Source organism: Podarcis liolepis, assembly GCF_965112155.1.
Source record: "Podarcis liolepis genome assembly, chromosome: 2".
Lineage (NCBI taxonomy): Eukaryota > Metazoa > Chordata > Lepidosauria > Squamata > Lacertidae > Podarcis > Podarcis liolepis.
In genome coordinates this window covers 109,227,832-109,242,037 of record NC_139555.1, presented here as the reverse complement: position 1 = coordinate 109,242,037, position 14,206 = coordinate 109,227,832, and the positions used below count along the sequence as shown (strand labels likewise).

The 14,206-nt window shown below is 47.6% G+C and overlaps 1 protein-coding gene across 1 annotated transcript in view; it reads right to left on the bottom strand.

Annotated features, from left to right (window-relative positions):
- The window catches only part of LOC310701226 (uncharacterized protein), a 98,943-nt gene that overhangs the window by 75,929 nt on the left and 8,808 nt on the right, over positions 1–14,206 (bottom strand). The window contains exons 2-3 of the mRNA XM_083491788.1: positions 11,697–11,756; positions 9,921–10,705 (exon numbers count right to left, since the gene is read on the bottom strand). Of these exons, the coding sequence (XP_083347914.1) occupies positions 9,921–10,705; positions 11,697–11,715 (804 nt within the window). The 5' untranslated portion in view covers positions 11,716–11,756. The remainder of the gene's footprint in view (positions 1–9,920; positions 10,706–11,696; positions 11,757–14,206) is intronic.

Below are 14,206 nucleotides of genomic sequence, written 5' to 3'. Positions count from 1 at the left end.
TTGACGGTCTATTGACCCTGTGCCACCACCGTGATTGCTTTCTTCGCTGCCCCCACCCTGCTTCTCTCAGAGACACACGGAGTCCAGACAGTTGTTAACATTAACAAATAATCAAGTTTATTTTTAAATGCAGGAACAAGCGTATGGTTTCAGTTTATTTTTCTCTTGTCAGTTTCTTAATCTTAGTTCCTAACAACTCCAAACTGATTATTCCAACTATCTATCTGACTCAACCTAATAATTCCTCTCACTCTCTCACAATACAACTCAACCAACCCACTGCCTATTCCTCCCTCTTCCTTCTCCAATTCCCAAACCTCAACTGACTTTCAAAATCTCCCACTCTAACTTTTACTCCCCCCCTGCATTCTCACTGGCCAATCACATCACACCCATTTTAACCCTTTCCTTATGACCCATCCTAGGAAGCAAACGCCACAGGCCTCCTGAATCATCTTGCGCTCCAAGACAAAGGGATGCACTCCAGTTAAAAGCATGCTTGCTAATTACAGGCGCGCACTCAGGAGAAACAAGAACTAGCCGTGAAAGGAAAAAGAAGCATCCCCTCTACAGTGGTACCTCGGGTTAAGTACTTAATTCATTCCGTTCTTAAACTGAAACTGTTCTTAACCTGAAACACCACTTTAGCTAATGGGCCTCCCACTGCTGCTGCGCCGCCTGTTCTCATCCTGAAGTAAAGTTCTTAACCCAAGGTACTATTTCTGGGTTAGCGGAATCTGTAACCTGAGGCGTATGTAACCTGAAGCGTATATAATCTGAGGTACCACTGTACTTCGCTTCCCTTCTCCCCTCGCCCCAGCCCAAGGGCCAGGCCCATGCTTGCTCCCCTAAACCAAAACCTAACCAGGGACCCAGCTGAGGAGAGCTGCACTGAGGCGCATTCGTGGGAGCCTCCCTCTGAATCTTCCCAGGAGCAGGAGGACTGTATAGATTTGGACCAGTGGTTTGCAGAGGAACATAGTTCAGAAGGCAGAAGCTGGGAAATACTGGATGGGGAACAGCTTGCAGAAGAACATCCACTAGCATTTCTTTTTAAATGCTGATAATGCTTTTATTGTCGCTTTTTTATTATTATTTCTGTACCCCCTTGCTAACCAAGTATTTTTATACATAATGAAGCACGTGAACGTAAGCAGTGTTAAATGAGGTGTTAAATGAGGATCAAAAAGACTCAGCAATGGAGAATAAGAAGGTGAAGTTTATTGCCAGGCAATAAGGACCCAGTTTGGAATCTCTTCCAAAAGGAACTGGGACGTCCCGATTGACAGAAATCCAGAGGTCTTTATACCTGAGCAGATCACAGCAAATCATAGATCATGAGACAACCATGAGGCAGTCACGATATTGCCAGCGAAAATTAGCCAATTAGCAAGCTTCTTGCCATGCTACCAGCTCCTGGTCAAGCACGGAGTTTTAGTTCTGCTTCCACTGCTTGCAGTGACGCTCTGTCTAACCTCTCCCCTAGTTATGACAGGACAGGGAGTTTGGAGATTTTGTGGTTTTCTCTTCCTGTTCTGCGGATTAATTTAGCCTGTATCTGAGGGGATTTTGTACCAGAATCTCTGATTCACAGCTTCCCCTTCTCCAGGGTACACGGATGTTTGTAGGGGAAAGGTCGGCTCCTAATTTTGCTGTTTCAGGCAGTATGCAGTTAGCCAAGTCACAGCTTCCCTTTGATTCAAAATGGATTATAAAATACTGTAAGCCTTGATTATGTGTGAGCATATATGAATATATTGATTACTGATAACTGATTATATGGATAGCATAGGGGTAGCCCTTCTTCCTTGCCTCAATATGAAAAGCAAATCTTGGATTGAGAAGATAATGGTTTGTAAAGTAAAAAAAATGGCTTTTTAAAAAAAAGTTTGTCTCTCTTCTGAAATTTAATTTTAATGTAAAGTGTGTCAATATATTTGGGTTTGTTTATAAAGCAGAAGTGACCAGCTGCTCCTGGAAGCTAAAAATGAGCTCTGAATCATCAAACGTTTTGCCTACAATTATTCATAATGAAAAGTTGTAAGAAACATGAGATTTTCCACCCCTGAGCTTTTGAACTACAACTCCCATCAACCTTGGCCATACGGGCTGAGGCTTATAAGAGCTGTTGCCCAACATGTGAGCAACCCCATGTTGGATATCCCTGCTCTATACATTTATTTATTTTTTGTTTAATTTCTATACCCTTTATATTTTTTTAAAATAACTTCAAAGCAGGTTAAAGCAAATATCAATAAAACATAAATAAAACAATTTGAAAAAAGTGAAATACAGTGGTACCTCGGGTTAAGAACTTAATTGGTTCTGGAGGTCCATTCTTAACCTGAAACGCTTCTTAACCTGAGGTGCGCTTTTGCTAATGGGGCCTCCTGCTGCCACCGCACAATTTCCCTTCTCATCCTGAGATAAAGTTCTCAACCCGAGGTACTAACTCCGGGTTAGTAGTTTGAAACCTGAAGTGTTTGTCACCCGAGGTGTTTTTTGTTAGGTTGTGGGCGAACATATCAGATGACACAGCGATTCTTCCAAAGCAGCTCTTTATTTGTAAGCTGGAACAGAAGTGAACTGAGGAGCTCAGTCAGCCTGCTTATATAGAGCTCCAGAACAATCATAACTGTTGCAACTTTCTAAAACTATCCAATCACTGAACGTCACTTTTGATCCTTCATTTGCATAACTATCTACAGTATCCCCCTGCTGGCCCAGGGTGAGAACTTCAGTACATAACACCCCTCCCCACCAAGATAAGGCGTTAGTTACAATCGTAATGGTTTTCTTATATACAGCACTACACGTAATGGTTCAATTGGGCACAAAAGCATATCGGTTAGATTTCACATACTTAGACCAACAGTGATACATGTCCAACAACATAGTCCTTTAAATAAGTTGGGCGCTTGGAAACTCTGCGAGACCGCTGGGGACTGGTAGCCAAGTCTGGGGGGCCACCCAATTCTTGCTGAGGCTGTGGTGCGACCCTAGGTGGCGTTGAAACCAAGTCCCCTGGATCCGCTGCTGTGGGTGGAAACTCCGCAAGTGGAGTTGGTGGATTGTCAGGCACGGTAGCGGTCTGAGTCTGTGGTAAGTCTGGCAGACCCTCTGAAGCGGCTTGGTTCGGCTCCACGCCGGCAGTTTGCGAGAGAGGTGTAGGTGGAGCCTCACTATCTGTAAGTGTCTGTTCCAGAGCCACGAGCGCAGTTGGGGGCACCACGGTAGTGTCCAAGTCCCCAACCCTGCACCTAAGCTGGTCTATGTGCCGGCGCCGCAAGCGTCTGTCTTTGAGTGCCACCTGGTACGAGCGAGGTCCAGTGACTCCCACTACTGTTGCTGGCACCCAAGGAATGTCCCCCACAAAGCTCTGGGCAAAGACCTGGTTTCTGGGAACAAATGACCATGGCGTGTTGGCACAGCATGGGGGTTCGGGCACAGCAAAGTCTGGGTGCAGCCGGTTGAGCGGGGACCTGAGACGGCGGCCCATAAGCAGTTCAGCAGGACTCCGCCCTGTGGCCGCATGAGGGGTGATGTGTTGTACGAACAAGTATTTGGCAACCCGCTCATGCCAGTCTCCCTGGTCCAGGCGCGCCAGTGCCTCTTTTGCCGAGCGCACCATTCTCTCTGCTTGCCCGTTGCTGGATGGATGAAATGGTGCCGTTAGGGCATGGCGGATGCCCAGTCCCAAAAGATACCGCTCAAAAATGCCTGACGTGAACTGTGGTCCGTTGTCAGAGACAAGGACATCAGGACACCCATGCGTCGCAAAGAGGCCTTGCAGCACCTGGATGACGACCTCGGTAGTGGTGGAGGGCATCAGGGCCACCTCCAGCCATTTGGAATACGTGTCCACCACTACCATAAAAGTCCGGCCATGAAAGGGGCTGGCCAGATCGATGTGCACCCTCGACCAGGGTGTCTTGGGCGTCCCCCAGGTGTGTCCCTTAGCTGCTGGTGGCACAGGCCTCGATTCTTGCCACGCTTGACAGGCGGAAACCCAGGCAGTGATGGCATCGTCCATGTTAGGCTACCAGACGTAACACCGAGCCAACGCCTTCATTTTGACGATTCCCAGGTGGCCAACGTGCAGAGCCTCCAGGACACGTTGACGAAGTCTTTGGGGAATCACGACGCGGTCTCCCCACAGCAGACAGCCGCAATAAGCCGAGAGACCATGTTGTCTGGTTGCGAACAGCTGGAACTCCAATTCAAAAGGCCCTTGTGGCCACCCTCTCCACACCCAGTTGAGCACATGGCTGATGGTGCGATCCTGGGCAGATGCGGAGGCCACAGTGGCAGCCGATACAGGCGCTGCCGGAAGATCCTCAATCAGGAGGAGTGATGAAGCAGGAGCTGGGTCTTCCACAAACGCTGGAAGAGGACAACGGCTGAGGGCGTCGGCATGGCCCATTGATTTCCCCGGGCGATGGACGAGCCGGTAGTGGTAGGCAGCCAGGAAAACAGTCCATCACAACATGCACGGCGAGAGGACCGGTAGAGTTGGTCGATCACCAGCGAGGAGGCCCAGGAGCGGCTTGTGGTCGGTGATGAGGTCAAAAGTCCTGCCGTAGAGGTATTCATGGAACCTCTTCACTCCAGCCACAAGTGCCAGTGCCTCCTTGTCGAGCTGGCTGTAATTCCGTTCCGTTGGAGATAGCGTCCTGGAAAAGTAAGCGAGCAGTGCTTCTTTTCTGTCTGGAAAACGGTGACTAAGGACAGTGCCAATGCCAAAAGGTGAGGCGTCACAGGCAAGGACCAGCGGCCTGGCTTCACTGTACTGTACCAGCACACTGTCCAATGAAGGGAGAGCCTTGACCGCGTTGAAGGCGGCCATCTCCCAATGACCCCAGGACCAAGGTGTCTTTGTGCTGAGGAGTCAGTGAAGAGGCTCAGCCACCGTGGCTTTGTGGGGCAGGAACATGTTAAACAAGTTCAGCAGTCCCAGGAACGCCTGCAACTCCATCTTGTTCTTTGGGATGGGGGCCTGCTGGATAGCACGGATCTTGGATGTGGTCGGGTGAAGGCCGGAGGCGTCAATATGATAGCCCAGGAAATCCACCTGTGGAACGGCGATCTGGCACTTCTCCCTCTTTACCTTGAGCCCGGCCTCTTGGAACCTGGTCAGCACGGCACAGAGGCACTCGGAACAGCTGCTGGTGTGAGTCTGCGAACACCAAGACGTCATCAAAATACGGTACCACGCCCAGAAGCCCTTGCAGGAAACGCTCCATAAGGCTTTGGAAGATGCCAGGAGCCACACTCACGCCGAACTGCAAACGGCGGCAACGGAATGCCCCTCGGTGGGTGACGATCGTCTGGGCTTCAGCAGTGGCATCATCGATGGGCAGTTGTTGATAGGCTCGGGCAAGGTCCAGCTTAGCAAAGACCTTACCCTCACCCAAGGAATGCAGCAGGTGTTGAACAACAGCGTGCTGCTGAAGTGCCTTGTTGATCGTGCACTTGTAGTCAGCGCAGATTCTCACCAACCCGTCTGGCTTGACAGGCGTGACAATGGGGGTTTCCCACTTGGCGTGGTCAACCGACTCCAAAACTCCTTGGGCGATCAGCTTGTCCAGTTGTTTCTCCACCTTAGCCTTGAGAGCAAAGGGAACCCAGCGTTGCTTTAGCTTGATGGGGGCGACTTGTAGATCAAGGCTAAAGGAGATGGGCGTACCTGTATATTGCCCCAAAGTGCCATCAAAAACCTTGGCAAAGTCTTTGACCAGACCCTCAGTCTCTGCGTTAGAGATGCAGTTGATGCCGGTGACTTCCAGGCCGAGGGCATCAAACCAGCCTAGCCCTAGGAGGCTTGGCCGCTGACCTTCGACCACCACCAGTCAGAGCAGGCCCGAAAAATCCTTGAAGGCAATCCGGAACCGGCCAACGCCTACCACGGGAATGTCGTTTCCCTGGTAGTCTCTCAGGTGTACACAGTGAGAGTCGAGTTGCCTTTTGGACACTCTGGGTACCAGTCTTTTGATGGTGCTCCAAGACATGATGGACAGGGCAGACCCAGTGTCGATCTCCATGTCACATGGAGCTCCTTCAATGAGCACCGTGACGTTCAGCTTGCGTCGCGTAGGCGAGTCGGTTTGGCCAATCGTGGTTCCAGATGGGCAGTGGCAGTTGGTGAGAGCGAAATAGCTTTCCTTGGCAGATTGGAGTGAAGACTTGGAGTCGGTAAAGGGGGGGTGTCAGACGGAGCCGATCGGCAGGCCTTAGCGATGTGGCCCCTTCTGGAACACGTCTGACAGATGGATTCTCTGAATTGACACTTGGCACGGGAATGGTTGCCTCCGCAGCCGGCACATTCCGGTTGGCCTTTGGACTTCTGTTGGAACTTCCTGCGTTCCCGCTTTGCCTGGTGCACGTCATCATCTTCACTGGAGGATGCCTCATCACTGCTGGCCTCTTCGTGATGCACTGGAACTGGCTTCCTAGCAAGACGCGGGCTGCTGGACTTGCAGATCTCCTGGGCGGAGCGTTCAGCAGCTTCCGAGGCCACAGCCTCCTCAATGGCTTTCTGTAGCGTGGGGTCTGGCTTGGCGAGGAGACGCCGTTGCAGATGGATGTGCTGGACCCCACAGATGATTCGATCCATCAGGGCATCGTCTAAGTCTCGGAACTCGCAATGCATTGCAGCCTGTCAGAGGGCGGGGTTGTAGTTGCTGATTGACTCTCCCTCTGCCTGGTTCCGGTGGTAGAACGTGTGGAGTTTGGAACTGACAGGGTTAAAACTCACTGGTGTCCTATATCTGGATCTGGGAGGAGCTGGGAGGAGCTCCATGCAGTGAAGTGCGTCACAGGATGTTGTTCTGACGCTCTTCAGATCTGTCTCTGCAACGGACAGAGAAGCAGCTCAACTTAGAGGCTGCTGTGAGAGTGCTTTTGGAAAGCACGGAGAATGGCCGAAGTTTCTGATGGTGTCTGATGGAAATTTATTGCTCTGTAAATAAAGCTACTAGAGATTAGAACGGACTGTCTCTGGACTTGATTTATCCCTATTCTCACACGGAAGCAGGACCGTTGCTGCTACTCTGCTATCTTGCCAGGTCATTTTTCCCGGCAGAGTTCTCACAGGGAAGAGTGACTGGACGGCAATTTATTTTCACTCGAAGAGAACGCATGGCAGGCAGCAATCCTGGACGGCTTTGGTGCGTAGTGGTTTCAGAGCTTCTCTTGAATCGTGTCCCATGGTGTTGCCTGGATTGCTTCAGGCTCAACCAATGCTCGGGGCGTCTCGAACACCTCAGGCCCACAGAGGCTGAGGAATAGGCCCCCCTTCCGTTCCTTTGATACATGATACTGCTGTCAGCTCGTTGGCTTGGAAGTAGCAGTCAAACCGAGCGAGGTAGGAGTCCGATGATTCAGAGGCTGGCGGAAACGGCGGTAGAGGCACAAGTGAAGCCATGATTCTGATGCCGGCGTAAAGGGCGATGGATGGAACACAGTGCTCTAGCCAGAACAGTCAGCTCTGAATTGGTTCTGTTCAGTGATTTTGCTCAGTGATTCAGCTCAGCTCAGAGGATGGCCGCATCTGGCTGTGCTCTGATGTCCATCGATCCCATCCTCGTCACCACTGTTAGGTTGTGGGCGAACATATCAGACAACACAGCGATTCTTCCAAAGCAGTTCTTTATTTGTAAGATGGAACAGAACTGAACTGAGCTCAGCCAGCCTGCTTATATAGAGCTCCAGAACAATCGTAACTGTTGCAACTTTCTAAAACTATCCAATCACTGAACGTCACTTTCGATACTTCATTTGCATAACTATCTACAGTATCCCCCTGCTGGCCCAGGGTGAGAACTTCAGGACAGGGTGAGAGTATACATCCAAAGCAACATATCAGAAATCTAAAATATTATCTAAAAAGATTTCAAAATAAAACATTGCAAAGGAGGTCAACTACAGAATACAAATTTAACATAGGGCTGGGTGAGTCTGGGCCCCACTGAAGGACATGAGGCAGGGAGTTGATAATGCAGGTGAGCTGCACACAGGTGAGCTGCATGCAAGCTGCCAGCCAGCCCTGTGGAGCCTCCTTTTATTGAGACAAATATGCAAACCCAAGCAGATACATTTTGGGCTGTGACCTTTGCACATCTTCCGGTGCCGAGATCGTGGGGTGGTACAAAGTTATTTTGGCACCTGTTTCCACCGCGTCATTTTCCCCTTGCACAGTGTATGACAAAGGAGACAAAAGGTCTCAGAGACAAAGGTTACAGACAGGACACCGCAGAGTACTGAGACCGCAAAAGGTTAGACAGAGGGAACGATGTTCAGACAGCTGTGGCTTGTCTGGGGGGTGGGTGCCCCGCACCCCAAGGTCACGCGTGCAGGCAGACTGTGGCTGCCTGCTGGTGGGGAGTGTGCTCCCTCCGGACCCCACTGCCCACTCCACGATCATCCCTACACCCCACCCCCTCGGCCAGGTGGGAAAGGCCTTGCAGCGAGTGGTGGACATTACACCTCACAGCCGGGCAATGTTCCTCTGGCCTCATGAGGATCCTCTCTAATGGGACCCAAGTGTGTTTAAGGTTGCAATTAACTTAATCTTAACCATTGCTCTCACAGCACATGTGTGATACACACGCTTCGCCCTAATGCCTCCTGAAGCAGCTTAGGCTATGAGACAAAGGGATGCACTCCTGCTAAATGCACGCTCACTGATTACAGGTGCGTACTTGGGAGAAACAAGAACTAGCCTTGTGCGGAAAAAGAAGCATCCCCTCTACTTCTCTTCCCTTCTCCCCTCGCCCCCACCCAAGGGCCAGGCCCATGCTTTCTCCCCTAAACCAAAACCTAACTAGGGACCCAGCTGAGGAGAGCTGCACTGAGGCACATTCGTGGGAGCCTCCCCCTGAATCTTCCCAGGAGCAGGAGGACTGTATAGATTTGAAACAGTGGTTTGCAGAGGAACATAGTTCAGAAGGGAGAAGCTGGGAAATACTGGATGGGGAACACCTTGCAGAAGAAACATTAAGAGAGAGAGTTAACAGATTCACTGTGTCTGGAAAGCATCCCTCTGCTTTCCCTAAGTTCAAGGGGAGTTGCGAATGTGGCAGGACAGAAAGCACAGAGTGTATGAGCTGAGGTTACGAGACGCAGAAGTGACGGGGGTGACTAGGGATGAAAGGGGGTGGACCTCTTAATTGGGAGCACCGCCATTCCTAGAAGACAGGTTTTTGTCCTCTCACTAGGATCATTAAAGTTTCTAACTGGTAAGAAGACTCCTTTTCCTTTGTTCTGCTTATCTACGGCCACGGGGGAAGGAAGCCAATTCCCTGAAGCCTGACAGATGCTGATCCACAAGACAAGGGCAGCCCATCATTTTGGCAGTGAAGGGCAGAGTAAAAACTCAACAGATTCATCACAAACCTTGAACATTCCATATTCACACTTCCCCCATTTATCTAGCAACAACTTGCAACATCTTTTGTACATCAAGTATTTGTGACCTTCATTACTTTAATATATATATGTGTGTATACAAATTTAAATACAAAAACCAGAACATCACATGGGTTCCATGTATTTAAAATTGATTTCCGCCTTTATGAGTTTCTTGATGTGAATTAAATAGTGAAACTTGAGTTGAACGCTGCATACATTTATATGGCTTTTCACCTGTGTGAATTCGTTCATGAATATTAAGGTCTCCACTACAACTGAAGCTCTTTCCACACTCCATACATTTAAATCGTTTCTGCCATGTGAGTTTGTTGATGTATTCTAACTTTTCCACTTTGACTGAAGCCCTTTCCACACTCCATACATTTAAACGGTTTCTCCCCCGTGTGAGTTCGTTGATGTGTTCTGAGGTCTCCACTATGACTGAAGCTCTTTCCACATTCAATGCATTTAAATGGTTTTTCCCCAGTGTGAGTTCGTTGATGTATTCTAACGTATCCACTTTGACTGAAGCTCTTTCCACATTCAGTGCATTGAAATGGTTTCTCGCCCGTGTGAGTTCGTTGATGTCTTCTAAGGGCTCCACTACAACTGAAGCTCTTTCCACATTCAATGCATTTAAATGGTTTTTCCCCAGTGTGAGTTCGTTGATGTGTTCTGAGGTCTCCACTACGACTGAAGATTTTTCCACATTCAATGCATTTAAATGGTTTCTCCCCCGTGTGAGTTCGTTGATGTGTTCTGAGGTCTCCACTATGACTGAAAATTTTTCCACATTCAATGCATTTAAATGGTTTTTCCCCAGTGTGAGTTCGTTGATGTTTTCTGAGCTCTCCACTATGACTGAAGATTTTTCCACATTCAATGCATTTAAATGGTTTTTCCCCAGTGTGAGTTCGTTGATGTGTTCTAAGGTTTCCACTTTGACTGAAGCTCTTTCCACATTCAGTGCATTGAAATGGTTTCTCCCCCGTGTGAGTTCGTTGATGTGTTCTGAGGTCTCCACTATGACTGAAGCTCTTTCCACATTCAATGCATTTAAATGGTTTCTCCCCCGTGTGAGTTCGTTGATGTCTTCTCAGGTTACCACTTTCACTGAAGCTCTTTCCACATTCAATGCATTTAAATGGTTTCTCCCCTGTATGAGTTCGTTGATGTATCCTCATTCTTCCACAGTGACTAAAGCACATTCCACATTCCCTGCATTTAAACTGTTTCTTTGTTCTTCCCAATGAATTCACAGATGGCTCCGTAGAATTCTGACCATCGTCTTCCTCACCTGTTTGGGAGTGGGGGCGGGGGAGAGAGAATCCTGTTAGACTTCTATGAAAGACAATAAAGGAACTGAACACATGTCGATTCCCATGTGCACCTTCTCTTATTTTAACACCCTCTCCATTCTCAACTGTCCTCTCCATGTTCCAAATTTTTAGGAATGCAGATGAGATAATGGCAAGAGAAACCCACGATCACTCCATTCACACTTAAGAAAGCACCATCATTTTATAATAGAGATCTACGGTGGAACTGGCTTATGAGAAACATCTGTCTTTTTCTTTTTCAAGTGAGGAAAGGATCACAGGCTCCAATAGCAGTCTCCCCTATGAGTAAGAAGTAAAACTGAACTGTTCTTATGTAACATGTAAGTGTAAAAATATTACAACATATTCGAACCTAAACAGAGCCTGCTGGATTGGGAAAAGGCGCACCTAGTCCAGCATCCTGTTTTCACAGTGGCCAAGCAAAAGCCAGCAAGCAAGATTTCAGGCCAAGAGCCCTCTGCTCTCCTGTGCTTTCCAGAAACTAGTATAATGAAGCATTATTGCCAAGGACCGCAAGCGCAGACACCAGCCTAATCCCTTTTTTTCAAGATATCCAACTTGCTGGCAGTCACTGTTTCCAGTAGGATAGAAGTCCATAGATTAACTATGCTTCTGTTTATTCATCTTCTGCAGCTCTGAAAGGCACATAAATGTATTATGGCTTAAGCTTTTGTGGGCTGCAGTCTGACAAAGGGGACTCTTGATTAGGAAAGCTGGTGCCACTTGGTCTTCATATGCCCAATCCTATGTGTAGAGCCTCCAGCCACATGAACTGTGTATCATGATAACAGGTCCTTTGTCCCGACAGCACACCAAACTGGGCAGGTGCATGCATCTACTGTATTTTTCTGCTGGTGGAATGTATCACTCTGATCCAGTCTTTAAAAAAATAAAAGTAATATAAACTATTTAAATATATGAAGAATACATAATGACGGGAAGCATTACCATAGCCCCCTTCACCCATTTTCCTGGATTGGTGTGCAACATCATTTTCGTCACTTAATCCTGCAGTGGAAATAACACCAGAGATTTAAAAGCACAGAGGAAGAAAATCTGCCCCCACTACTTTATGAAAGGGATTCCAAAAACAAAGAGCTGCTTTAAAAAAGGCCTCACCCCTCCCTCCCTTCTTTCTTCCTGCCTGGCCCTTCCTGCCTTTGGTCTCCTCTCCATCTTTTCCTCTTTCTCCCTCCACCATCCAGCCATCCATGTCCCCATCTCCTCTCCCCTGGAACTCAACAGATTTCTCCGAGGGCCCTGGGAGGGGATGATCAGAGGTTGCAGGGAGGGATGCAGGAGACAGCTTGAGCAGGTCAGCTGTCCATATTCCTCTGTCCATCCTGACCAGGTTTGCAGGTTCAACGTCTTGAGAAGCAAATAAGCCAAGGCAAGTTGTAGCTTCCTGGGAGGAAGGAAGAAGTCAAGGGAGTCTCAGAGCCCCTGCAGGGATTTTTTTGACCCTGTAGAATCCCCTATTGGGCACCCGCTTCCCAAGAGCCTCCACCCATTTTCAAACACCTTTGGCAATTCCTTCCATCTGCCTGTCCCTTCTCCCTTCCCAAGGCTGGCATGGTATGGGCAGTAGTGGCCTTGTGGCAGTTGCCCAAAGGGCCACAATAAATGTGATAATGTGTACCCCTGTAAATCCTTGAGTGTGCTTCTAATACAGAAGTTATGGTAGCCTGTGCTTTATGAAACTGATTATTTTGCAAGTTGCCGCCCCCCAATAGGGGCAGAAATACAGCTAATATGAGCATCACAAAGATACAGCTGAAAGCTGGAACATGAGTTGCTATATGATGCAAATGGCTGCATGTAACACAGGTTCCCAACATGCACACCAACACAACATAACAGAACGCGGTAGGCATCAGAACATATTCAGCAGAAATTGCCAGTGCTCGTTGCGCGTGTGTACAGTGGTACCTCGCAAGACGAATGCCTCGCAAGACAAAAAACTCGCTAGACGAAAGGTTTTTCCGTTTTCGATTTGCCTCGCAAGACGAATTTCCCCTATGGGCTTGCTTCGCAAGACGAAAACGTCTCGCGACTTTGTTTTCTTTTTCTAAAAACAAAGACATGTTTTGTTTATAAAGTTAATTTATTTTCCCTTCAATTTTTGAACTGCTCTTTACAGTATGTGTGACTTTAAAGAGCAGTTAATAAACTGTTGTTGTACCAAATTTGGCTTTGTTTGGACTTTTTTTGACCATAGGAACGCATTAATTGATTTTCAATGCATTCCTATGGGATTTCGTGCTTCGCAAGACGAAAAATTCGCTAGACGACAAAAATTGCGGAACGAATTAATTTCGTCTTGCGGGGCACCACTGTATTATAATAAAATGAGGTAATGATGAATATCAGGAACGTGCAACTGCAAAGGGACTTTTTTAAGGAGGCGGGGGATGCAATAAAAATTTAATTCTTTTTGCAACAACAAACATTAAAACAAGCAAAAACAGAAATAGGAGCATATGCAGAAGTTCTTGCGGAAAGGGGGCGCGGCCTTCAAAGGTCTCACAATCGACCCAAAACAACACAGAGGTGTACCTGTCAATTGCAGTCCAGCGCTTGGACATCTCTGATGTATATGATTGGTTGAAATAGAAATGCTTTGTTTGAAATTATATAAATACCAATGCCTGGACCACATATGTGGTGGAGTTGTGAGGAAATTAATAAATTTTGGATAGTAGTACACAAAGAACTAAAGAAGATGTTGAAAATATCAATAACAAAGAAACCAGAGACATATCTCCTTGAATTGACAGATGATGAGATACCACGGGGGGGGGGGGGAGAGAGAGAATTTTTCCGTAGGCAGGTACAGCTGCTAGAATAGTGATTGCTGCTAGGTGGAAGTCAAAAACTATACCCACAAAGGAGGAATGGATTTGTAAACTAAATGAATATTTAATTCTGGCAAAATTAACTGCGATAATAAGAAATCAGTCGAATCAAAAATTTAAAAAGGAGTGGAAATGTTTTGATGAATATATGGCAAAATATTGCTCAAAAAAAGATATGCTAATATGCCTAGATTAAAATGTGAAGTACTGGATGGAAGAATAATTAGTAAGGAAAGACAATAAGAATATGTAGATGATTTGATAATCTGACACATCAGGATCTGTACCAAGTAATATTTAATGACCGTGTCCTTCATGGATCACTGCCTTGTCATGGCAAAGGGGCTTAAATAACTCAGAGACACTATGAGCTATGCCGTGCAGGGCCACCCAAGACAGACAAGTCAAAGTGGAGAGTTTTGACTAAACGTGATCCACCTGGAGCAGGAACCAGCAAGCCACGCCAGTATCCCTGCCGAGAAGACTCCATGGTCGTATAAAAGGTATGACACTGGAAGATGAACCCCTCAGGTAGGAAGGCATCCAACATGCTACTGAGGAAGAGCGGAGGACAAGTACAAGTAGATCCAGAGCTGATGAAGC